The 27,680-nt window shown below is 41.2% G+C and overlaps 2 protein-coding genes across 2 annotated transcripts in view; both read left to right on the forward strand.

Annotated features, from left to right (window-relative positions):
* The first annotated feature begins 9,043 nt into the window (after positions 1–9,043).
* On the forward strand, positions 9,044–9,464 carry LOC101724902 (protein phosphatase inhibitor 2-like). The gene is given in 2 exon segments (XM_087204356.1): positions 9,044–9,130; positions 9,132–9,464. Coding segments are annotated over 2 exon segments (420 nt in total).
* A 16,430-nt stretch (positions 9,465–25,894) lies between these two features.
* The window catches only part of LOC147829724 (heparan sulfate glucosamine 3-O-sulfotransferase 3A1), a 102,875-nt gene continuing 101,089 nt past the window's right edge, over positions 25,895–27,680 (forward strand). Inside the window, exon 1 of the mRNA XM_087204395.1 lies at positions 25,895–26,758. Within this exon, the coding sequence (XP_087060521.1) occupies positions 26,160–26,758 (599 nt within the window). The 5' untranslated portion in view covers positions 25,895–26,159. The remainder of the gene's footprint in view (positions 26,759–27,680) is intronic.

Genomic DNA, 27,680 nt, shown 5'->3' on the forward strand with positions numbered 1-27,680 from the left:
TGAAAAATGTGTACAACTCACATACAGATTATTCACTTCTTGAAAATAACATAAAATTATACATTAAAAATTCACATCTGGAAATTTAATTGGAAAAGATACTTATTGGTAATTGAAATTTTTTATGGTTGTTTTGTATTCAGATGTTCTACTAATTCTCAAATGAATAATTATTTCTTTAAAACAATTCAAGAGAAGTGAGAACAAGATATAACCTAAACACACTCATTATGGTTTGAATCTAAAATGTCTCCCAAACTTCATGCTTCATAGGTGAGTATTATGAAAGGTGATTTGATTATGAGGGCTTGTAGCCGACTCACTGTTATGATACAAGGTCTGGTTGGAAGAGGCGGGTCATTGGGGGAGTGGCCTAGAAGGGTTTCTGTCCCTTCCTAGGTCCTCCATTCACTCTTTCTCCTTCCTGTCTACCATGCCATGAGCAGTTCTTCTCCACCATGTTTGTGTGCCATACCATCCTACCTTGAGCTAAAATGTTAGCAAAAGTAAACATCTCCTCCTATTAAATTGTGGGCATTAGGTATTTTGTCTCAGCAACAAGGAAAGTAACTAAGACAGATATTTATTTCAGAGAAGTGAAGCTGTTGCTGTGTTACTACCTGACCATATTGTTCAGAAGCTTTTTTTAACTGGTACATGAGAAGAGTTTGGAAAGGTTTAAAGATGGCAGCTAGAGAAGCAATCCAAGAATGCTGAAACTTGAGCTTGTTGGGAGATTCTGGTTGGAGCTCAGAAGATCAGAATGATGATAAAAAGGCAGACAGTGAAGTCCAGGATCAGGAGAGTCCAGCTGAGAACAAGGACTCTGTTGGCATTTGGACTCCAGGCCACATGTGTTACACTCTGGCAAAAAACGTTTCTATATTTTGCTCCTATCTAAAGATTTTGTGGAGGCTGAGATTAAGGGCAGTAGACTAATTAATCTGGTGGAGAAAATGTCAGTGAGGCTCAATCTTCAGGATATAGCATGGTTACTGCTTACTGCTTTTATTGAGATCTACTGTGAAAAATAGGAGCAAAGAGCCCATTTTAAAAGTTTTCAGTTTTGCAGCAAGAAAGTGCCCACAAAGCTGGTGCAGGAGAGAACTTGGTTGCTCAAAAGACTATCTTTAAAAAGCAGCCAAGCAGCACAGCTGCCCCCAGCACTGAAGAGGTGAGACACACAGGTGCAATCAACACACATCCTTCCCCCTCTCCCACACTGAAATGAGAAAACATGTAAACAACTCTCAAAACCAGACTTCCAGATCACCTAAAGCAACCCAAAAGGAAATGAGATGGAACAATCTGACACTCAACCACCTGGACTCCCTGAATAGGCAACGAAAAAGGATCTGGAAAAAATGAAATCAGAAATAATTTCTCAGATAACAGCAGAGATTGTGCCCATAGTGCAAGACATGATTAATAAATCTAGAGAGGACATATATAAAAAATAGAGGAGCTGAAGAACATGATGGAATCCCAACATAGGAAACAAATGGAATCCATAAAACAGAGGCAAACAGATTTCCAGGAGATTAAAAACTCCACTGAAAGTCTACACAACAGAATGAGCCAATGTGAGGACAGAATTTCAGATATAGAAGATAAGATTGCAATTAGTGACCAGTAAAACAAAAATTTCTTTAAAATAGTAAGGGACCACAAGAAATCTATCCAGCAGCTACTACACAATGCAAAGAATAACATAAGACTGATCAGAGTCAATGAAGAAATAGGAGAGAGTGCAGATGACATGAAAAATCTGTTCACAGAAGTAATGGCAGAAAACTTCCCAAGCAGGGGAAAAGAACTTGACATACAGATAAGTGAGGCATATAGGATTCCAACTAGCCTTAATCAAAAAAATCTACACGTAGGCATATAATAGTTAAGATTACAGAAACCCAACAGAAGAACAAAATTCTACAAGCAGTTAGAGAAAAGACAGAAATCACATACAAAGGAAAGCCCTTCAGAATCACAGCAGACTTCTCAGTGCAAACCCTCAAGGCAAGAAGAGCTTGGAGTGACATATTTCAATTCCTAATGGGAAACAGCCTTCAACCCAGAATGATGTACCCTGCAAAACTATCTTCCAAAATTGATGGAGAAATAAGACTCTTTCATGACAAAGAGCACAACAGGAACTTCATGAATACAAAACCAGCACTCCAAAAAATTTTAGACAATACCCTAGGAAAAGACAACAAAGGATCACAACTCCAGGAAGCCCAGCACAATGACTCCATTAGACATGACAAGAAATCAAATGCAAATGGGGAGAATCAAACAAAAAGAAAAAGTCATGAGAATGATAAGTCAATACATAACAGTTATAACCATCAATGTTAATGGTCTCAATTCACCAATCAAAAGAAATAGACCAGCAGAGTGGGTCAAGAAGCAAGATCCATCAATATTCTGCATAAAAGAAACACACCAAATTCAAAAAGAAACTCATAGACTGAAAGTTAAAGGGTGGAAAATAATACTCCATGCAATAGAAACCCAATAAAAGTAGGAGCAGCTATCCTCTTTGCACATCAAGTGGATTTCAAACTAACACTGGTTAAGAGAGACAAAGAAGGACACTACATCCTTGTAAAGGGAATAATCCAAGAGGAAAAAATGATAATCATAAACATATATGGACCAAATACTACTGTGCCCAATTACAAAAAAAAATACTAATGGATGTGAAAGATCAAATAAGTACTAATACAATAGTAAAGGGGACCTCAATACCCCACTATCACAAATAGATCAACTAGACAAAAAACAAGCAACAAAATAGTAGAACTCAATCAAACTTTTGAACAAAGGAATTTAACAGATGCTTACAGAGTGTTCCACCGCACAAAATCAGAATACACATTCTTTTCAGCTGCACAAGGGTCATTCTCCAAAATAGATGCATACTAACTCATAGAACATGTTTAAGTAAGTGCAAAAGAATTTAAGTTATCCCCTGTACATTATCAGACTATAGCATGATGAAATTGGAGATCGATACCAAAAGAAACAGCAAGAATTTCATAAACCCATAGAAATTGAACAACACACTTCTGAATAAACAATGGGTCACAGAGCAAGTTAAAGAAGAAATCAGACAGTTCCTACAATTAAATGGCAATGCCAATACAATGTATTGGAATCTATGGGACACAATGAAAGTAGTCTTATGAAGGAAATTGATAGCAGTGAATACTCATATTAGGAAAACAGAGTGAGCTCAATTAGGCAACCTGATGCTGAACCTCAAGCTTCTAGAAAAAGAACAGTAGGACAAACCTGAAGCTCATACAAGGGAGGAAATTATAAAGAGCAGAGCAGAAATCAATTCAATGGAGACTAACAGAATGATACAAAAAAATCAATGAAGCCAAGAGTTGGCTTTTCAAAAGGATAAACAAAATTGACAAACCCTTTGCTAACATTATCAGAAAAAGGAAAGAAAAGGTTCAAATCCATGCAATTAGGAATGAAAAGGATGAAATTACAATGGACCCAGCAGAAATCCAGAGGATCATAAAAACCTACTTCAAGAACCTATACGCCAATAAGATGGAAAACACAGAAGAAAACAACAGATTCCTAGATACATATGAATTATCAAAGTTGAATGAAGAAGACCTAAACATTCTAAACAACCCAATATCAATCAATGAAATTGAAAACATAATTAAAAATTTACCAGCTAAGAAAATCCTGGGTCCTGATGGCTTCACTGCTGAATTCTATAGGACATTTATACAGGAACTGCTACCACTACTGTTTAAAGTCTTCAATGAAATTGAAAGGGAAGTAATTATTCCCAATGCATTCCTGGAAGCAAGCATCACCTTGATCCGCAAAGCAGAGAAAGACCCAACCAAAAAAGAGAACTATGGGCTAATCTCACTAATGAACATAGAGACAAAAATCTTTAAATAAGATACTGGCAAATAGAATGCAGAAGATCATCAAGAAGATCATACACCCTGATCCTGTGGGATCCATGCCAGGGATGCAGGGATGGTTCAACATACACAAATCAATAAATGTAATACACTATATCAATAAAGCCAAGGACAAAAACCATATGATCAACTCAATAGATTCAGAAAAAGCATTTGATAAAATCCAACATGAATTCACAATAAAAATCCTACAAAAAATTGGAATAGATGGTCTCTACCTCAAACTGATAAAAGCTGTCTATGAAATACCAACAGGCAATATCTTTCTAAATGGTCAAAAACTGAAATTCTTCACACTAAAATCAGGAACAAGACAAGGATGCCCACTTTCAACACTCCTGTTCAATATAGTCTTGGAAACATTAGCCACAGCACTTAGCAAGAGAAAGAAATAAAAGGAATAAAGATAGGAATTGAAGAAGTCAAATTGTCATTATTTGCAGTTGACATGATACTCTATATAGAGAAGACTCCAAGAACTCCACCAAAAGTCTTCTAGACTTAATAACCAAATTCAGTCAAGTAGCTGGATACAAGGTCAACACAGAAAAATCAACAGTTTTCCTCTACATGAACAACAGACTCACTGAAAGAGAAATAGGGCAAACAATTTCTTTCACAATAGCATCCAAAAAACTGAAATATCTAGGAATCAACCTAACAAAAGAAATCAAAGACCTCTTCTCTGAAAACTATAGCACTCTGAAACAAGAGATTGAAGATGATACCAGAAAATGGAAAGCCATCCCTTGCTCCTGCGTAGGAAAATCAACAGTGAAAATGGCCATACTTCCAAAACTGCTATATAGATTCAATGCACTCCCAACTGAAATTCCAGCAGCATACTTCATGGACCTTGAGAAAACAATCCAAAAATTCATTTGAAACAAAAAGAGACTTAGAATAGCAAAAGCAAGCCTAGCCATCAAAGACATGGCAGGGGGTATCACAACCCCCAACTTGAAATGATACTACAAAGCTACTCTGATAAAAATAGCATGGGACTGGCAAAGAAACAGACCTGAGGACCAGTGGAACAGATTAGAAGATGCAGAAACAACTCCGCACACACTCAGCCACTTCATCTTTGACAAAGGAGCCAAACACCCTCACTGGAGGAAAGATAGTCTCTTTAATAAATGGTGTTGGTAAAACTGGGTTTCAACTTGCCAAAGATTAAAACTAGACCTGTATCTGTTATCATGCACTAAACTAAAATCAAAATGGATTAAAGATTGAAATATTATAAAGGAAATGCTGAGCCAGCTGGAACAGAGGTTAGGTAGAACTCTTGAACACATTGGTATATGAAAAGATTTTATGAACAAAACCACAGTTGCCCATGAACTAGCACAAACAATCAAAAGTGAGGTCTCTTCATATTAAAAAGCTTCTGCACAGCAAGAGAAACCACCAACAGTATGAAGAGACATCCCACAATGTGGGAAAAAATTTTCACCTGCTGTTCCTCAGACAAAAGTCTACTATCTAGAATATATACAGATTTTTAAAAAAATCATACCTCTCAAATGTAAAGACCCAATCCAAAAATGGGCATCTGAAATGAACAGATATTTCTCAGACAAAGAAGTAGAAGTAGCAAATAAACATATGAAAAAATGTTCAACATCACTGGTCATTTGAGAGATGCAAATGAAAACCATGCTGAGTTCTCAATGGCGGCTATCATGAAATCAACCAATAACAGATGCTGGTGGGGCTGTGGGGAAAGGGGAACCCTTCTCCATTGTTCGTGGGGGGCAGACTGGTGCAAGCAATATGGAAATCAGTATGGAGATACCTCAAAGAACTAGAGCTGGAAGTCCCATTTGACCCAGCTATTCCCCTTCTGGTTATCTTCCCCAAAGAATTAAAAGAATCATATCACAGTGATATATGTGCATCCATGTTCATAGCAGCACAGTTTGTAATAGCTAAAACTTGGAAGCAGCACAAATTCCCATCATCTGGAGACTGGATAAAGAAAATGTGGTTTTCTTATAAAATGGAGTACTACTCAGCCATAAAAATGAGAAATTAGAGACATTTATAGCTAAATGGATGCACATTGAGGCGATACTCTTAATTGAAATACATAGGGCACGTGTAAATACAGAATAGTTTCTCTTGTGTCACAAACTGAATGTGTAAATAAGGACTAAAAGGTATAATAGATAATGTGAAATAGGAAGAAAAGGGGCAAAGGGGAGGGGGAAGTGAGAGGGGTAGGGGAAAGGAAAGAAGGGAAAGGAATTAATGTGAAAAAATGGAAACAGTCTTTGTAAATAGGGAGGGATGGAGGGGTTGAAGGGAGGCCAGGGGAAGGGGGAAAAATAAGAACCAAGAGAGATTATGTAAAGGTGCAAATTTCTAATGATGAATGTTGTTATATTGTATACCTAAAATATACCAATAAAATTAATTTTAAAAAATTTTGTTCATTCAAAAATTTAAAAACAAAATGCAGTCAAGTACTTTGGATAAGAAAAATAGGAGAAAATGGCTTACAATCATGCTAGGACCCTCCAGGGCCCCACTTTTCCAAGGCTCAAAGTTGTAGGACTGTAAAGCTTTCATTTGAGAAGAGAGCCCTGGATCCCATGCTACAGAAGGGCCACAATAGGAATTGGTTCTCCGGTACTTAGTTTACAGTGCTTGCCCATCCAAGCACTCAAGGGCCTCTACAGCCACAATTCAAGGTGGTCTGGCTACTGTAAGAGCTGGTGGCAGACATTAACATCATCCACATAGTGCTGGTTTTACAGGCATACAGAATGATTGGGCCATGGCGATCTTCACCCAGATTTCAGAAGATTGGATGGGAGGCCAGGCAGTGTTCCTGTGAGAGTCAGTGTGTGAATCTGAGAGAATGAAACCAAAAGTCCAGTGGAGACCCCAGAAAGTCGAAGAAGCCAGGAACATGTAATGTGTTAGGAAAACTGCAGGAAGTGACTAAAGTCAACCCAAGTGTTAAACCATGAGAACTGCAAGCACCACCAATGCCACAGGGGTGGACCCACCCAAGCACTTTAGAATTCCAATCTTTTGATAGCTTGCCCTAGATGCTAGACTCAGAGCTACACAGATTTTGCCCTCCTGGATTTTCATTTTGCTTTGATCCCATTGATTTCTTTCCCCTTATTTCTCCATCTTAAAATGGGAACCTTCTGCCATTGTATATCAGCAATGTTGAAGTGTCCTTTTGATTTTTACAGTGGCTCACAGCTAAGAGTTTGTCTTAAGTCTCAAAGGAGATTTTGGACTCAGATTTTTCTTTAATGCTGGAATTGTTAGGACATTGGAAACTTATTTTACTGTTACATTATCCTCATAATTCTACCTAATGCAGCATGACAAGAAAAATGAATGGTTTTTACTTTTTTGGTAGAGAGTTTAAATTTTGATCATCTATAGGCTAGGTAATTGTCTCTGTAAAACAATAAAACTAATATAAATCCCTGGTAAGGGTGGCAGTTATTGCACATATTATGGAAAAGTTAAGAGCTTGCTTACCTGTCTGGGGAAATCATGAAAAATATTATGGTGAAGAGATTCATTCACAAATCAATCATACATCTAAATCACTTAGGAATATCTTAATAAATGATCCAGGAATCTTATGAGGACAGAAAAGAATTCCTGTGTGATGATGAATAATTGAACAAGGAGAAAAAAGCATACCATGTTCTTAGAAAGGATATATTATAATTACATGAACCTCTCCCCATCAGTCAATAAATATAATGAAATTACAATAAAAATGTAAATAGCTTATTTTACAGTGATTGATTTAATATGCCAAAAATTTCTGGGAAAATAAATATGTGAAAAAAAAGTTAAGTCTTTTTGAAATGACAGTGTCTTAGTTCAGATTTACACAATGAACATTTACTTCTCACACTTCCAGAGCTTGGAAGTCCAATGTCAAGGGGCCACTAGGGTTGGGGTCAGGCAGTAAGAGCAGGCTGTTGTAAAGGAACTGACCCCTCCTGTGTTTTGGTCAAGCCTGCTTGCCCTTCTGCTTTCTGATTGAATTGATGTTAGATGAGACCCTCATCCAAATTTGAGCAGATGCCAGCACCAAAATCTGAGCAGATGCTCTTTGTCTTCCAAAAAAGTGAGCCCAAACAAACCTTTTTCCTGTAGAAAGTACCCAGTTCCAGATATTCTGTTTTAGCAACAGAAAACAAAGTCAGATTTTACTCAAAATTTCTTTCTCAGTAACTATCCCATGTTCCTCTCTTTCTTGGAATATCTAGTACTAAAACTTGAATTTTTCCTGTTTAAGAACAAAAATGCCTAATTATACACAAAATGGAGACTTTTTTAAAGTCAGAATATAGCCTTGTCATAAAGTGTTATTTTATCCTGTTAAATGGTTTTTTAACTTTTGTAAATAGTCTCTGGATTTGAGTTGTCCTGAGTCATTTAAAGTGTGGAGCTTGTGCCAGAAGTCAAGATGTAAGAGGTTTAAAGGTGAACTTGGGCTTTTAGTACTTAATTAGTAAAGTTAAGCATTATCTTTGCAGCCTCAACTAATAGTATTTCAACAGTTAAAAGACAGGATGCTAGAGAGCAGAGGTAATCAGATCATGAAAATGCACTTTTTTACTGGAATTAAAAAGATATCTTCAGAGAAGGAACTGGTCAAACTTCCTCCTCCCTCTTCCTCTTCCTCTTCGCTCTCCCTTCTTCTCTCCCTCTCCTCCCTCGCCCCCACTTCTCTTCCTCTTGCTGTTCCTCCCAAAAACTATGAGAGATGGGCAACTCTGTAAAAAAAAAAATCAACTACAAGTTTTTCCTAAGAAATGGCAAAAGTGACTAGGCCGGCGGGGCGCTGGTCGAGTGCCGTCGGCCAGGAGGCTCTCGCCGCGAAGCGTCTACTGAGGCGTCCCGGTCATTGTGTCCTGACAGTGAAGCCGGGAGTTGTTCCCGCGACAGCGAGTTTTAGCCCACAGCGAGTTTTAGCCCGGAGCTGGCTCTGCGGCTACCTGGCTGGTCGCTGCGAGCGCCCGACCTTTCTCTTCCTGGACCCTTCCCCAGCAGCGACCCTGAGCCAACAGCCGGCACCACGGGCAATGGCGGCCTCGACGGCGTCGCACCGGCCCATCAAGGGGATCTTGAAGAACAAGACCAACGTGACTTCCTAGGTAGTGGCGTCGGCCGGCCGAAGAGCCCTGCCAGAGCGTCGAGGAGGAGCTGAGTAAAAAGACCCAGAAGTGGGATGAAATGAACATCCTGGCAACCTGTCATCCAGCTGACAAAGACTACGGTTTAATGAAAATAGATGAACCAAGCACTCCTTTCCATAGTATGATAGGTGATGATGAAGATGCAGGTAGTGATTCAGAACCCACTGAAGCCCTAACTCCAGATGTTTTAGCTAAGAAATTAGCTGCTGCTGAAGGCTCAGAGCCAAAGTATCGCATTCAGGAACAAGAAAGCAGTGGAGAGGAGGATAATGATCTCTCACCAGAAGAGCAAGGTGTATCAGTGTGAAGAGACAACCCACAATGTGGGGAAATATCTTCAACTGGTGTTCCTCAGACAGAGGTCTACCATCTAGAATCTGTAAAGAGCTTAGAAAAATCAGACCTCCCAAATTTAAAGACCCAATCCAAAAATGGGCATCTGAAATGAACAGACATTTCTCAGACAAAGAAGAAGAAATAGCAAATAAACATATGAAAAAATGTTCAACATCACTGGTTATTTGAGAGATGCAAATGAAAACAACACTGAGATTCCACCTCACCCCAGAAAGAATGGCTGCTATCATGAAATCAACCAATAACAAATGCTGGCGGGGCTGTGGGGAAAGAAGAACCCTGCTCCACTGCTGGTGGGAGCATAGACTGGCACACCCACTGTGGAAAGCAGTCTGGGGATACCTCAAAGAACTAAGACTGGAAGTCCCATTTGACCCTGCTATTCCCCTGCTGGGGATCCTCCCCAAAGAATTAAAAGAATCATACCACAGTGATATATGTGTGCCCATGTTCATAGTGTCACAATTTGTAATAGCTAAAACTTGGAAGCAGCCCAAATGCCCATCAACTGGAGACTGGATAAAGAAAATGTGGTTTTTTAATAAAACGGAGTACTACTCAGCCATAGAAAGTGAGAAATTAGAGTCATTTATAGCTAAATGGATGCACATTGAAGCAATATTCTTAAGTGAAATAAATAGGACACACATGTGTAAATACTGAATAGTTTCTCAATTTAAGAAACTGAAAGTGTAAGAAAGGACTAAAAGGTATAAAGATAATGTGAAATAGGAAGAAAAAGGGGCAAAAGGGAAGGGGAAGTGGGAGGGGTAGGGGAAAGGAAAGAAGGGAATGGAATTAATATGAGAAAATGAAAAAATGGAAACAAAGTCTTTGTAAATAGGGAGGGCAGAGGAAGGGGGAGAAATAAGAACCAAGAAAGATTATGTAAGGGTGCAAATTTCCAATGAATGTCATATAGTATACCTAAAACGTACCAATAAAATTTTTTTAAAATGTTTAAAAAAAAAAGAAATGACAAAAGTAAGCACAAAGATCACAAAAGTTTTAATATCAGAGGACATTTGTATTTGCTCTGCAATTGCAAGATACAGAGAATAACTGAAGATTGAGTTGCAAAAATGTATTTTACTAAAGTCTGATAAAAATAAGAGCACATTTAAAGAGTAGGTTGTTTAAGGAGATGCTCAGCATAATAGTTAAGGTCCTCAGCTTTGGAAACAGAAAGAGATACATAAGAGCCTGGTCCTACCACTTACTAGGTGTGGAATTTTGGGCATGATTACCATCTTCTTTGAGCCTCAGTTTCTCCATTTGTCAAATGAGATTATAAAACCTACTCTTAGAAGGTCAAGGTGAATACTAAATGAGACAATTGTTACAAGGGATTTGGGATATAGTAAGAACTAAAAAATACTAGCTATTATTGTTAAACTAACTACATTGATACATGTGTGTTATGGTTTCAGTTATGTCCTCTCAAGAGATACATTCAAATCATAACCCTTACTACGTGTGAGTACAGACTGACTTGGAAATGTTGTCTTTGTAAACTAAGATATAAATTAAAAATGAGGTTATACTGGATTAGGAAGAGCCCTAAATCCAATCGCTGTGACCTTGTAAGAGGAGACCCAGATATGCACCAAGTGACAATGGCTTTTGGAGTGTTGAACAGGAAAGGAGGTAGGAATTGGTGTGTTGGATCTGCAGGTGAAGGAACCATAAGGAATGTCAGCAGTCACAAGAAGCTTGTAAAAGCCAAGGAAATATTCTTCTCTTAGGCCTTTGGAGAAAGTGTGGCCTAAAAAAAAAAAAAGAAAAAAAGAAAGTGTGGCCTAACAATGCCTTGATTTGGGGCTTTAAACCTCCAGAACTATGAGAAGATAAATTTCTTTTAAGTCGTCCAGTACTTTGTAATTTGTTATGGAAGCCTAAGAAATGAATAAAATGAAGACTGTTTAATCTTGCACTTTTAATTGCTGCATAATATGCATGACAATTAAGTTATTATGAAGAAAATAAAAATTATATCTGCAAATGTGTTTTTATTTTTCTATGTACTACCTGTTATATACTTTAAAAAAAATAACAAATTGATGCAATCATTTTGGTTCAGAAGACCCAGAACAATTTGCAAAGAACTATCAGTTAGAAAAGAGAGAAAATAACTATCAGTCCTTTGAAGTGGACAGCATATTCCTCTTGATCTTTGATGACAAAAATGCAATGGAGAAGGAAACAAGGAAGGAAGGAGTTTGGTAAATAATGCTATAAGTGCACATAAGTGAGTCTATATCTGAGCTGGAATTATAACCCGGGTAGGGACAGAACATAAAATTCTTCCTCTTGGTAGACTCTACATTCTTCCTTTGCAGTTACCCAACTGTGCACCACACTGTATGTTTATTTGTGATTTTTTTTTTCAGGTGACAGCAATAGTTTCCATCATCTCCATGTTTTTTCCATGCTTTATGAACTAACTTGCTGAATGTGTATTAGAGTTTGGATCTAGAATGTCTCCCAAAGCCCCATGTGTTAAAGGCTTATTCTTCAACCCGAGGCACTGTTGGGAGGTGGTGAAGCCTTTAAAGGCTGGAGGAAGTTTGGGCTATTAGGGTTGTGCCTAGAAGGGATATTGAGGCACCAGCCCCTTCCTGTCTTTCTCTCTTTGCTTCTCAGGTGCTTCAAGGTGAACAATCCTCCACTACACACTCCTGCCATGACGTACAGGCCAGAAACAACTGGGCCAAGTAACCCTTGAAACTAGGAGCCCAAATAAACCTTTTCTCTTTTTCAATTGATCATGTCAGCTATTTTATAACAGGAATGAAAAGCTGACTTACACAATTCGAAATTTGTTTACATGGAATACTGAATAACCCAAGGAGCACCTGATTACTCTAATTCCAGTTCATATTAATGCTCAGCTGCATTCATTATTTTTTTCTACGAAAAAATCAATCACCAGAAGGAAGAATGAGATGAGTCCTTAGAGGACAATCAATTCAAATCTCTTGCAGTAAATATGAAGCTATTTGTGTTTATGTGTGTCTGAATCCTTATGTATGATGTGATCTGCCTTTCCTAGGTGCTTCAGAGAACAACGAAAAAGAGATTATTTTAGCAAACAGAATAAAAGAGATCTTTTGTCTTGCAAGTAACTCAATTCTGAAAAGCCTATGATATTTAATAACTTTATCAAATAAGAGCGTTTTAGACTGTAGATCAAACCATTCAAACTTAAAACTATATAACTTTAACCAAGCCAATATCTATAAAAACAAACTCACCAGTAACTCTTTATTTTTAGTGATTAATAATATGACTAAAAATCTATACTGGTGTGCAGAAAATAATAATCAGAAGTAAAAAATTAAAATCATTAGGTATTTGTTATGGTTTGGATCTAAAATATTCGCAAAGGCCAGCTGATGTGCTCTTGGGAAGTGATCGGATCATAAGGATATGAACCTCACTGAGGGATTAATCTATTGATAAGTTCACACCTCACACCTAAATGAAATATTAGGAGGTAGACATTAGTTGAAGGGAATGTGTTTATATATTCTTGACTCTTGCCCTTGCTCTCTGTCGCTGTCTCTCTCTCCCTCCTTCTCTCCCTTTTGCCATGAGGTGAGCTTTTTTGCACCACTGCATGCTCCCTGATATGATGATTCTGCCTCACCACAGGGCCGAAAGCAACTGAGCCAAATGACCATGAACTAAAACATCTCCAAGTAATAGCAGCGGTTTCCTTAGTGGCTCCTGCTCAGAAGCCAAAACAAATCTTTTCTCCTTTAAGTTGATTTTCTTGAGTATTTTGCCACAGTGACAGAAAGCTGACTAACAGTGATGATAAGTTTTTTAAGAAAAGTTTTATATATTCTCATTAGCAAATTCATTTAGTATTCAACTTCAGTGTTACAGATCAAATCTTGGGCTGGACAATGAGGTATGTAAAAACAACTTCCTTGAGTTTTTTGAAGACTGAAATGAATTTCTATTTTTTGGTCTTAAAGTAATAACTTATTTCCTCTCCTAGTTTTTGTTTTGTTTGTGTGTGTATGTGTTATTCTTTCTTTACTAAATTCACGGAGTGGTATCTCATTTGGTTCCAATAAAATTGCAATGGGAAATCAAGTTTTCTGAATGATCTTTTGGGCAGGGTGTCCAAGATAGACTTTCTGCTCATCTCTGACCCCTCAGTGGGAGTGGATGAAACAGTTGGGGCTAGCTGGTTACCTCCTCCTCTACACAATGTCTCCATTGCCACCATGGATTTCCTTAGTCATGGAGAACTCATGGTTGTTGGACTTGATGAGTATTAGCTGGCTTTTACCAGGAGTACTAAATTTCCACTTTGGGGGACGGTGTAGTCCATTTTCTATTGCTAAGTAAATTACTTTTTTTTTTTGGTACCGGGGATCGAACTCTGGTCCTTGCGCTTGTGCAGCTGGCGGTGAAATCACTGAGCTAAATCCCCGGCTGCCAAGTTTTTTAATAAAGAGGTTTACTTTGTCTCATGTTTTCAGTCCAGGGTTAAGAGCAACATCTAGCAAAGCCCATTTTGGGGGCAGAGTCCCAGTGTGTGTGTGTGTGGGAGAGAGAGAGAGACAGAGAGAGAGAGGGAGAGAGCAAAAGGGGTTGCACATGGTAAAAGAGAGAGAGAAAGCAAAAGAAAAAGCTGAGCTAGCCAAATTTGTTTTATAACAACCTCCTCTCACAGTAACTAATCCAATCCCCACTCCTTTGAGAAAAGTATCAATCCCTCTTAAAGACCTGATCATGTGTTTTAACAAATCCTATCACCTCCATACTGTTATGCTGAGGGATTAAGTCTCAACATGAGACTTTGTGGAAACAAACCACATTCAAAACATAGCAAGGGCTCATTTTTCTTGGTCCATTTTGAATCATCTAAGCATACATGTTCTTCTCCATTTTACTCCCAATACTGTATCAATTCCTCCATTTCTGCCCCTAGATCTCTTAAGTGGTCTAAGAGTGGATCAAGTAGAGAGTCAGAGTTTTGGTCCTTGACATCTATCCATGGTACCTGATGAGGGGAACTCTGTCTTTTCTGGTGCTTGGTCATCAGTCTGTATCTCTGCCTGCCAGGCCCACTGCAGACGCCTTGGGCTCTCCAGATGCCCTGATTTCTTAGTCTTTCCTGGCCCTGTCTTCATGCTTCTGGAACTTTAAAGGACCCCTGGAGACTTGTTCCAGGTGCTTCCTGCTGAGGATCTCTTTCAGGATTACCCCTCCTTTGGCCCTGTCTGAGGGTGCAGGCACAGGCCTCTTTCACTGTCAGATTCCTCCAGGACTATGAGAGATCCATGTCTCCCTGGCTCCTGCCAGACTTCTGGTTTAGGAGCATTTCCTGCTCGAGAACCAGCAGCATTTCACTCTTACTTTTCTTCTGACTTGTCTTCCTCTTTTGCAGCACAAGGATTGTTTTCCAGTCTCCCAAAGAGGTGGGGAACTCATGAAACTCACTCAGAGTCGCTTACTTTGTAGGTTTATTATTTATGGCTCACATCCTTCTACACTTCACTTAAAAGATTACCTTTTGATTTACCATCAAAAGTATACAATATCTTTAAAATTAAAGAAAGTACTACTATTATAGTTAAAAAAAGACAATTATGGACTCAATGTTCTCTACTTTCAGAAAATAAAGTAAGAAGAAAACAAATATAACCACTCACTGTAATTTGATCAACTTTTAGCGTTATGTGACTTATTTAATCATGTCTTATGTTCCATCCAAGAGTTCTCATTTCTTCTGATGTCTAATTTTTATCACAGTCAATTTTGAAAGCCTAGAATGGTCTACTAAAAATGTATCCTGACTCAATTGTTTGCTCATACATTTCTTGATAAGATGTCTTTAGAAAAACCTACAGGCCTTTCACTGTCACAGAATATAAAAGAATTGAATCAGAAGAGAAGAAAGAAGCATGAGGAAATCTCTCTGTAATTATCAACCTTTCCAATTATTTTTGGCTGAATCAATAATTCATGAAAATTACTATTTGTCAAGCCCTTAGTTAAGGCCCAATCCCTTGAGGGGAGTGGGCCCCCAGAGAAATAATAGAACAAAGAAAATCCTACATACTTGCTGAAATATTCCCCACCTGGTCTCAAACTAAACCAAGCCCTCACTTATACGCAGCTGAGGCTCCAATATGTTTAGAAACATTTATGCTCCGAGGTCCTGACAATAATCAGTCCTCTACTGCTTAGGGATGTGTTTCTTGGTGCATGTTCCTCAGAACAATGGGCCTTACTAGATAAGCCATCAGTGAAGGGAATCTGTAGTCCAAAAGACTTGGAAAACATTAGTATCAAGCAAAAATTAATTGATTTCTTTACTGCAGTGTCATCTCAGAAAGTATAATATGTTGATCTTTATCAGAAATATTTAAGAGGGGACGTGATTTCCCAAACTTATTTTAGTGCAGAATATTCTTTATAGACTGTTTCCCAAGATGAGAGTTACATTTGGGGGCACTGTGGTCTCTTCAAATATGGGAAATGGCAATGAAAGCTCTGAGCATTCACTCAGAGTCAGAATTGCTGGGAACAATCCATGGTGCTCAAAATAACACACAGCCTTCAGTGAACATCAGCCCTTTGCTTCTTCTCTCTCCCTCCTCTTCCTTTCTTCTCCAACTACAAAGAGCTTTTCTCATGAATATTGCTAAGAACACTTATAATTGTCTGACAAAAATTTTCAGTTTATTTTATTTCTCAATCTGGAAACCCCACCTACTAACTTCTATCTGTCAAAATTTTACTTCTACAAGTTCCCTAAATCCCCTTTACTTTGGAGATTCTTGATGATCTCTCTATTGTTTTGAACTCACTCTTTGTTGTGGTTTGTGTCTAGATGTTCCCCCAAAACCTCATATGGTCATTGGTGGGGCTTTTTCAGAGGTGGCTGGATATAAAGTATGTGATGCTGGAATTAAGGATGTGTGATTACTAAATTAGTCCACTGATTGGTTTGGCATTGTTCTGAGTGTGGATAATAAGAGAGTCCATCCTGGGTGTGAGTGATACCTGCCCTAAAGGCATGTAGCCTGGATAGAATATAAGGGATAGAAAGAGGGCTGCTATGGCCACTTGCTGCTTGCTTCCTTGCTATTTTGCTGCCTTGCTGCCTTCTACCTTCTGCCCAATATGAATTGTTTCTCCTTTACGATGCCTCTCTAAACCTCCACAAACTGTGAACTAAATAAGCCTTTCCTCTTTTAACTTGTGGGTTTGAGGTATTTTGTCTCAGCAGTGAGGAAAGTAACCGAGACACTCTTTATAACTCATGGTTTAGCAGTGAATACATTTTCAACCATCATCTCATCTGAGATGAGAAAACAGTTTTGCTCCTAACATGAAATTAGCAGGACTTGTATATGGTTTACACAGTGAAATAATTAAAACAGTCACTGAGGCTTTTTTAAAGACCTGCTTTGTCCTGTGGTGAGAAGTAACTTGTAACCAAGACTGTAGCTTCAAGTCTGACATTGACTTGGCCCAGACTCTGTCCTTGCTTGGCTATTTATCTGCCCTCTTCTCAGCTTCTTTGTCCAGTCCTCTGGAATGTCTACAAGACAATTTAGAGCAAGGCACCATCATTCCTGCTTGCAAAGGTAGATGTCAAAACCAGCTAGCAAGCACACAGCAGACCACCTGTGGAAGAACCATTTGACTTTTCCTTTTTCTTTACCTGCTATAGCTACCTAATCACAATGTTTTACATTACTTCTTTATAACATATCTTTGATTTTTCCCTTTCTATTTTTACCCTTTGCTAACATTATCACTTGGCATTATATAATTTTGTAGCTGGCATCTAGCTATAATTTCACCATTGAGTGGCCCACTTTAAGCTTCTCTAATTTATGTAGCATACAGTTCTCAAAATAATTTTATAAAATGCTCATTTGCTATTTCTAAGACTGAGAATAAGAAATCAGACACTTGAAGATCCTGGGCCCCAATTGTTTTGTCTCATTGTTTTTGTTTATCTTAACTATAAATACATCTGAAGTTTTGATAGAAAATTGTTTTCAATCCCAAGCAGAAAGGAATCAGAATTCTGATCTCTTAATTCTGTTGTGACTGAAATAAATTCAGAAAAGTAAATGTTTTCCATTCATGAATAATACAGCATTTAAAGACTATACTGGAGTGCTGTCCACATAGAATCCAAAGTGTATTTGCTGTATAAGATTAATCAATTGGATTGTGAAGGCAAAGGCTCTCATTATAATAGATAATTCAGTTATGTGTTAAACCCCTCATAGGATAAATACAAAGACAGTTTAGAGTGTCAGAGTTAGGTGCCTCCATCTGAGCTCGGTTCTCTGTAGTCAGGCTAGATGACTACAGTCCAGGTCTCACTGATGTGCTGGAGGAAGGAGAGCAGGAACAGACAGGTAGGAGCAGGTAGTTTCTGGGAAATTTCAGCTGATGAGTATAAAACAGTACAGGGTGGGATCATTAATAAGATCACAATAGAAATGTCTATCCAGGCAGGCAAGGAGGCCCAAGTGTAGAATAGAAAACTAAACCTGATGAAATTGGGAGGGATATGATGCTCTAACATCCCAGTGAAAGTTGAACACAGCCAACATAATAACAACAGAATTCATCAGTGTATGTAAGCTTCCAGGTAGAAATAAATCCAGGGTCTCAGATCAAATTTCTGGGAGTTTCTCTCTCTCCCTTGCTCATCTCCGTATTCCTGCGTTGACTTCATCACAGAGGAAAGTATGTCTTTCAGCAGCTCAAGCTTATATCCTGCCAACATGGCAAGACTAAGGAGAAGGACACATCTTTTCCAGTAGTACCAGAAAAGCCCTAGAATTGAATGTCTGGGCTTGGCTTGATATATTGTAAACCAGGAAGATAGATTGTTTTGACACCTAATGCCAAAAAAGTAAGACTAGTCCAGAGTGCGGGGCAAAGTGTATGCCTAGAAGAAAATCTGGATGTTGACATTAGAAAGAGAGAAGACAAAGACTAAAGATTTTCACTGTAACAGCTCTTTGTCTCTATTCTTCCTCTCAACACATAGCAGAGAGGACCCTTTCCCTAGGCTTTCAAACATGTCAGGGGTAAACCTCATCCCAGAGAGCATTAGCTATCATGTGAGTCCGCCCTGCACCACTGTGAAAATTAGATCAAGGTACTGCCTCTTCAAAACATTTTGCTATTATTTGACAAAATTCTCAACATAATTCTGCACATTAGAAATGTGCAATGGCTACTGGTATGGTTTGGAAATTTGTCCTCCAGAACCTGTATGTTGGACACAACCCCCAAATTTACATGTTAATATTATTTAAGGTGAAATTTTGGGGAGCTCATTGGGTCAGAAGGGCTTTTCCAACATAAATGGATTAACAATGGAGTAACACATTCACAGATCAAGTGGTTATCAAGGGAATGGACTGGTTATTGCAAAAGTGGGTCTATTATTAAAAGTAGTTTGCCCCTGTGATGAGACCCCTCACCGTGTGATACCTTGCTCTGTGCTGCCTTGAGACTCTACAGAGAGTCCTTACCAGCAGGAAGGCCCACACCAGATGACTGCTCTTCCTTCTAGACCTTTTGGCCTCCAGAAATGGAAGAAATGAACTTCTTTTCATCATAAGTTATAGTCTCAGGTATTCAGTTATAGCATTTAAGACAATATCACATGAATAGTGACCTTGGACATGAAGGTGGGCACAACCCACCTAACTGTGGCCCAAAGTCTAGTATTCTCTTGTTTCCTGCATTTCAAATGAGCAGGGAAGTTTTATATGGCTCCTTAGACATTTTTTTCCCTAGGTATCAGGACCTTGCACTTGCAAGGTGGGTACGGCACCACTGAGCTAAATCCCTGCCCTCCTTAGTCATTTTTTGACCAGTCTTTCTTTTGGTTCTTCAGGATGGTTTCTGACATTATACCCTGGTGCAGTTCTTGAAAGAGAACTAATACAAGCAGAAATGTTGGCTGAGAATGCTAAGAAAAAAGAAGCATGACTTCTTGTCTGATAACTTCATTATCAGGAGTGGGGTGTAAAGTGGAGAAAATATGAGGAATATGTAGGTAAGAAACAGAGACCACAATGTGATATGCTGAAATCCAATTTCTGGTTGTGAAACTTTCCTAAGTTAATAGATAGTAAAAATTCTTTCTTAAAGCTAAACTAAGAAAAATTTGAAGATTTGGTTATAGTTAATTTTTCAACAAATGCCTATTTACTGTTCCTTGGGATGTTACATTGGTGTTTATCATTTGTGACTCAAAATATAGTACCAATCCCCCAATTCCCTGAGGTCTCATTTAAAAAACCACCACCTCTGCCAAGCCATCCTCCTAATTTTCAGCTGATACATGACTGTCACCTTTTCTTTCTTCTAATGGAAATTAGCCAGCCAGCTGGAATCCTACTCTACTATCTGGACACTGTCATAAGAGAAAGCCACTTTCAAAAGCAAATGTAGAATCTCCACATCTACAGACATCTAACCAAAGTAAAGGCTTTCAAGAAAATCAGGTAAGGTCCTCAGAATCTGGTTTCTTTTCTGTTCCCATTTTCTGCTATCTCTATCTTCCTATAATACCTTTCTCAGGCTACTCACACTTCATTCCCGCTGAAACATAACCTGTTTACAACATACCATGCCCTTTCTTGTCTCTTAGCCTTTCTATGTTTTTCTCTCCCACTGAAATCCCTCAGCTCTTTTCTTGATCCATTATTCATTTATCACATCTCCATTGAGCATCTGGTTGAATCAAGTAATATGTTAGATCTTCTAAGTCCACCAGTGAGTGACAACTGTGGCTCTTTGGGGTGCTGTAGTCTAAGGGGGAAGCATAGTCATAACTACACAATTCTGTAATTATGAACCCTCTCTGAGGATATGTATTAGGAGATTTCATCAAATTCAGGCAGGAGATGAACAGGAAAGTTACTATGGAAGATGAGTTCTGAGTTATTTGCAGGACAGGCTGAGAAGGGTGCATTCTATGTAGAGAACAATGTGTCTTGACACAGGAAAGAATAGGGCATATCCGGCCATGGAATGTGGGTCACAAAGTCTACTAGTTTGTTGACTATAATATGAATTTGCATTCTTAAATAGTGTGCTCATACTTTGGCTCATTAAAACTACAAACTCCTAAAACTTATGTTTCCCCTCAGGTAGGACATACTGTTTGCATGCCCAGATCTATTTTCTCCCTACTCCTCTTGCAAGTGGTTAATCTTGATGTACAATGTCAGTGGATTTCTATGCTCTCTGGCTTCCATGTTGGCCTAGCCAGTGGGATTCCCTGGTAGGAGACTAAGGCAGTGGCGAAACTGAAGGACAAGTAGAAGAGGAATGGGGCTGTGGAGGACCATGAGATTTGTTTCTCGGGTATGCTGGTCTCCTGCAAGGAGAGGAAGTAAAATGTCTCCAGGGAAGCATTGTAAATTCTTTCAACAAAATCATCTAACTACCTTTCTAACTATCTTTCTATGTGTGTGTTTAACTTCTCATATATCTATATCTTCCTCACTTTCTCTCTCACACATTCATCCATGCACATGGACATACACACACACATACACACACAAGTACATTTAATTTAAAGGTAACTAATCAGTATATTAATCATGGTTTTCTCTGGGCTATGAAATTTATGTTGTAATCTGTTTTATTCTTTATATGCTATAATATATTGTCATTGTTGGTTTAATGAACATGAATTATTGATGTTTGGTGTTATAGTTTGGCTCTTGTATTGAAGATGCAGCACTGTTTGGGGACTATGGGGAAATGATTGAATCACAAGGACTCTGACTTCATCAATAGGTTAATCCATTGATGGGTTCAAATTTTATGGGCTATTTGGAGGTCATGAAAATTTAGGATGTGGGTCCCAGTTTATGGGAGTGGGTCCTGGGGGTACACCCTTGGGAACCATACCTTGTTGCCAGCTACTTCCTGTCATTCTCTCTGCTTTTGACTGTCATAAGGTGAGCAACTTCACACAAGTACATGCTTCCCACCATGATGATTCTGCCTCATGACAAACTTAGAAACAACAGAATCAAGTGATCATGGACTGAATACTCTGAAACCTTGAGCCAAAATAAATATTCCTCTTTTAAATTGTTTTTCTTAGGTATAGGGTCAAAGTAATAGAAAGCTGGGGAACACACTTAGGTGGGAGGAAGTCATTTAAAAAATACTTTTACAATGTAAACCTCATGTGGTATGATATAACAGAAGATAAGAACTAATGCAATGATTTATAAGATCTAGGCCTGAGAAGCAATTGACTTTCAGATGTCTTGGAGAACACACAGTGGCGTCTCAAGAGTCAGCATCATATTAAAAGAGAAGGTACAGAGAGCAAATCTGCAATTCACTGAACACAGACCCAACCTGTCTTACCAAGGAGTATACAACCTGATTCTATAACAGCAAAAGAAACCTGGAGCTTTTCCTAGTCAGTGCCTTATACCTTCCAAGCGTGGATTTTTGTTTTATCATGGGATGACAGAGAAAAGGAGAGAGAGAAAGAATCTGCAACAAAGTATATTTTACTTTCTAGTGTTATAGTAAGCATTTTTCCTTTTCATAGTGCCCTAATAATAATTCTGCTGGGTTCTATTCTAACCAATGCATGGAAGAAAGCATTTTTCTAGAGAGTTGTTTAATAAGTCAGTACCTAGTGCTATCATGAGACTTTAATCACGGTTTTTGGCTTTTGCCAGGCTTATATGCGATGCCACACACTTATCCCCTATTATCTTGTCAATAACATTTATTTCCCTGACTCTTCCCCTCAGAGGTTGACTTGGGCAGTGTTTTAGTTGTTTTCCCATCATTGGGACAAAATACCAAACACCCAAAACTGAAAGGAGGAAATGTTTATTTTTGGCTCATGTCTTTAGTCCATTTTCTACAGGGCAGAAACAACATGGCAGAACGATATGGTGGAGCAAAGCTGTTCACACGTGGTGGCCACAAAGCAAAGAGAGAAGGGAGAAGCTAGGGAGAAGAATACACCCAGTAATTCACCTCTTCAAACCAGGCCCCACCTCCTCAAAGCACATTCAACTATGACCTCAGCACCCCTATAATCCAATTACTTTGCAAATACATGAGGCTTTGGGGATATTTTATATCTGATCCATAGCAAGCAGTCTGTGTCTTACCAGTAAAGTGTACTGCTTCTCTTTTTTTCTAGTTCTGATAACCTTTCTTTTCTTTCATTCTATTAGATATGAGTGGTAACTGCTCTGATACTACTAGCCCAGGATTATTGCAGTATGCTCAGCCTTTGTCTGTTACTCTTTTGTAAACAAACTGGCCAACAGTTACCCTGATTTGAATGTGCAGCGTGACTCCTAGAGGCCCCAACAGATACATGCTTCCCACCAAAACAACATCCTCATATATGCTGGCAGTCATGATACCACTGCCCACAAGTAGGTATTGAGCATTTGAGATGGAACTGTGAAAATGCACACTGGAATTCAAAGACTTTGGTTGAAAAGAAAGAATGTGCCTTGTCCATTGTCCTCTACTGTCCACAGGACATCATAGTCTGAGTAAATTATAAAAAGTAAAAATTCATTTGGCTCACAGTTCTGGAGGCTGGGAAGTCCAAGTGCATTGAGGGTGGCTTCCAGTGAGGGCCTTATTGCTACATCACCTCACTCGGGAAGATGGAAGGATGAGTGCTCAAGATGGAGAGATGGAAAAGGACTGAATCTCCCCTTTATAATTAATACATTCTGGAAATAACAGTCTTAATTCATTCACAAAGGCAGAGCTCCCATGACCTAGTCACCTCTTAAAGGTTTTACCTCTTAATGCTGTCCCAATAGCAATTAAATTTTAACATGAGGTTTGGCGGGGATGGTCAAAACACGGTAGAACATAAATGACCTCGATAAATTTTAGACTGGCTACATGTTAAAATCAGTTTTAGATATATTGGGTATGTTATCAAAACAATCTTACCTGTTCCTTTTTACTTGCTTTTGTGACTCACATTTTAATTACAATTTAGAGTGGGGTGATTGTGAGATCTCTTTTTCTACTTCGAGTGTCTTCAATGCCCACATAAAAGAAATGCTTATGTTTCTGAGGTGAAAGCACAAAAGTGGAATATACTCTTAGTGGAGTTAGAAGGGAACTCGAAGCCCATCATTTTCCAGACGAAGAAACTGAGGTATGTTTGTAAGCATTTATGGGGTTACATGTTTCATAAGAACTTGAAAATGGTCTTTGTGTTGTTTTCCCCCTGCAAATTACATTGAAACACCTAGAGAAAGTTTTGAAATATATTAAACTTCTAATTTGGTATTAAAACTCAACTAGTTTGTCAATATTCAATTTTGGACATAGAGGGACATTAAAGCCTGTCTGCTCTTGCAGTTCATCTTTGCAAAAATCCGAAACTTTATGGCATCAGAATGTAAACAGCTTTTCAACGGTTATAGAATCAGCTAGGATTGGTAATTTATAAACATAAAACCATATCCAGCAGTGTGTACTTATCCAATAGGGCTCAAATACACCAGTTCCATCCAAACGCAGAGTTAGAATCACTCTGTCCCCTTTGGAAGCCAAAAAACGGGTTTCCCTGACTTCGACTCCCATGGGCACAGGGGAGAAAGACCAAAGAAAGCTTCAAATCCAGACACTGGGCATTAGCAATTCCTAGTGAGTTTCCAGGCACATAAGCACTGCGCCTGGTGTGGGCCGGCCTTAGCACCCACAGTGGAGGGATGGAGCTGTCAGGTCACCTCCCACATTGCCAGACGTCCTGTGGATAAGAGGAAGCCCAGACACAAGAAACAAATAGGACAGGAACAAAAAAACCCGCCTCCTGAAGGATCCACGGGCCACCTCCCACCATTAAACAGCAAGGCGGTTTGTATCCCTTCCTGACCTGCTCTCCAGGGAGCGCCTGAAGAGGATATAGGGTCAGGGGAAGCCAGAGAAAGAGGAAACCTCTGTTTATAAAGGAACATTTAACCGCTTGGAGCAGCATATGCGCACGCATGGGCAGGGCACACGTGCATGCGCGAACACGTACACACGAGTACAAACATTAAAAACACTTCATCAGAAACTGGGCATGTGGGTTTGGAATAGGAGCTGAATTTTTTTTCATTTTTATTTGTCTTTTTTATTGGCTCATTTTCTAAGAAGTTGTTTCTAGGACCCGGGGGAGGGCGGGGGGTGCCTTGATCATTCTAAACAAATTTAAGGGAAAACAGTAAGAAGAAAGAAAAATCTCCAAGGGAAGAGCTTCGTTCAAGGACCTGCAAGGTCTGGAGTAGGTAGAAGTGAGAGTCGCTTGAGGAATTCAGTCGCCGCAGACAAACGGGGGCGTGGCGGGCAACGTGTTGCGGGGAAGTGCTGCAAACTAAACTTCCAAAGATTCGGGGAAGGGAAGGAGGTGCCAGGCAAAAGGTGGAGTGGGGAACAATGTGGAGACAGAGGCAAAAGATAAGTAGAACGCGGGGGACGTGGAAGAGGTCAAGGCGGCCAAGGTGTGAGCTGAACTGGAGAGGTCTGGGAGCCCCTAGCCGAGCAAGGGGTTCCCTAGATGGAAATAAGCTCCCCGGGATCCGGCAGCCCCCGTCAGACAACACGGGAGGCGCAGCAGCTCCGCGATCTGCTGGCCGGGGCGAGGCGACCCGGTGGGAGGGGGAAGAGTGGGGGAAGGGGCGTCGTCCCTGCCACCCCTCCGCCCTCTCCAGTGCCATTGGGCAGCCGCCGCAGAGCCCGCGCCACCTTTTCTCCATCCCTGCCCGCCCGCCCGCTGGCCCGGCCCGTGCGCTGCCGCGGGTCTGCGCCCCGCCGAGCTGGTCCCGGGGCTGGTCTGGCCCGGGCCGTTGACGTCACCGCCAAGTTTGCTGCCCTCCGCGGCCCGCGTGTGGCGGGGCTGCCCGGGAGGCGGCGGGGGAGCGCCTGGGAGCTCCACGGCCGTGACAGGTCTCGAGAGCCCGGCGCCGCCACTGCGCTCACAGGTGGGGCCCAAGAACAGTTTGGGACCACCCGGCCGGCGCGAAGAGGGTGGCGGCTCGGGGTGCGGGCTTTCTGGGTCCCACTTGGACAGAGGAGCCGGGAGGCAGCTCGTACCGCGGCAGAGAGGATCTGAGTCCTGACCTGGAGGGCGCCCCCGGGAGGGCACTTTCTCTCCCTCTGCCTGGAGCGCACGCAACTGAGCGGCCCCGAGCCGCTCGTCCCTCACCGGGGAGAGCCGGACGCAAGATCGCGGAGCGGACTGCAGCGCCCAGCGGCCGCACGCCTCCGCCACCCCGCCCCGAGTCCCACTCCGGCGACTCAGGGAACAGGCCCCCAGCGCTGCCCACAGGCTGAAGTCTCGGGCTTGTCTGAGACCTAAGAGGATGGTTTCTTAAGCACTGCGCGAGCCCCCTCTCCCGCCCCCTTGATTGGAGGCAGAGATTCGACGCAGGGGTCCCGGGGCTCCGTTCCCGGAGGAGTCCCGGCCGCCACCTCCGGAGGAAGCTCGCACCGCACGCTGCAGGGGTGCACGGGCGATGTGGCCTCCGACCGTCGCGCGGGTCCGCCCAGGGGACATGACGGCACCTGGCGGATTCCTGGCCTAGCATGGCCCACGCGCGGCCCGACGTCGCGTCCGGCTAGGATGGCCCCTGTGGGCCCGGCCGGCGCCCACCCCACCTCGGCCGAACCGCTGTCTCGCAGCATCTTCCGGAAGTTCCTGCTGATGCTCTGCTCCCTGCTCACGTCCCTTTACATCTTCTACTGCCTGGCCGAGCGCTGCCAGACCCTGTCCGGCCCCCTCGTGGGGCTGTCAGGCGGAGGAGAGGAGGCGGGGGCCCCGAGTCGCGGCGTCCTAGCCGGAGTCCCGAGGGAGCCGGCGGTGTGGCCCGCGGTGGCGCGGAGAAAGCGGCTTCTGCAGCTGCAGCAGTGGCGGAGGCGCCAGCCGCCCGCCCCGCGCGACGACGGCGACCAGGCGGCCTGGGAAGAGGAGACCCCGGGCCTGGCCGCGGGACTCGGCGGCTCTGGGGCCGGCAGCAGCGTGGCCGAGGCCCCGCCGGGGACCCTGGCCCTGGTCTTGGACGAAGGCAGCAAGCAGCTGCCGCAGGCCATCATCATCGGAGTGAAGAAGGGCGGCACGCGGGCGCTGCTGGAGTTCCTGCGCGTGCACCCCGACGTGCGCGCCGTGGGCGCAGAGCCCCACTTCTTCGACCGCAGCTACGACAAGGGCCTCGCCTGGTACCGGTGAGCGGGCGCGGGTCCAGATGGGGACAGCCACAGCACTCCGGTGCGGTGCTGGGCCGGGGGAAGACTTGGCAGAGCCCTAGGTGATGACCCCTACCTAGTCTCCTCCTTCCCCACTTCCTGTAGAAGGCCAAGGGTCTCCAGCAGCCCAGTCCCTAACTTGGGAAGTTTTGCTTCCCACTGTGCCTTTTCTTAGGCGGGAGGGGGTTATGTTTGGGAAGGGAGAGAGTGGGAGGAAATTTTTTGTTTTAAAGATTTTAGTCCTTGGGATTCCTTTTCTCAGCATCAACCAGTCTCATCCCTTTCTCCTGCCCTGGGAAGGTACCTATGTATCCAGCTAAGGGGCGGGGGCACCAAAAGTTCCTCCTCTGTTCCAATCTGTTCATCATTACTAGGTTACTTCTTCCAAAGAAGCTTGTTTTTATTTCTTCTGTATCTTTTGAGCAGTTCCCTGGTTAAGGTAGTCTTTGCCATCAGGTATTTATTTACGTTGACGTTTTGCCAGATAATTGTCCTAGGTGATAATGTAGAGACTTAGTAAAAGTGTCAAATGCCAGAGAGTGTAGGTAGTTTGGATAATCTATGTCCCAGCAACTGCCAACAGTCACCATGCTTTAAAGAATGCTTTCTTGGTAAAAACTTGTGACTGGGTGGGGGAATGAGTTTGGTAAAGTGCTTTGGATATGTATAAGGAGAAGAAACTTTTGTCTCTGAACTGGCAGAAACTTTTCTACAGATTTGTACAATCTTCTTTACAAAAGAAGGTAGCTTTTTTAAAAAAAGAAGAAAACTAGAAAGAATACATAGTGGGAAAATCTTGCAAATACAGTTTAGGAAATTAAGACTCATTTAGATGTTAATCTGAAATTTGTCAATCTCTAAAATTCAAGCCACCTTTAATAACAGAATAGGCTAACCTTTA

This window comes from Heterocephalus glaber, unplaced genomic scaffold, assembly GCF_053883595.1.
Source record: "Heterocephalus glaber isolate CG9 unplaced genomic scaffold, H.glaber_assembly_v1.0 deba00000474, whole genome shotgun sequence".
In the NCBI taxonomy this organism is placed as follows: Eukaryota; Metazoa; Chordata; class Mammalia; order Rodentia; family Bathyergidae; genus Heterocephalus; species Heterocephalus glaber.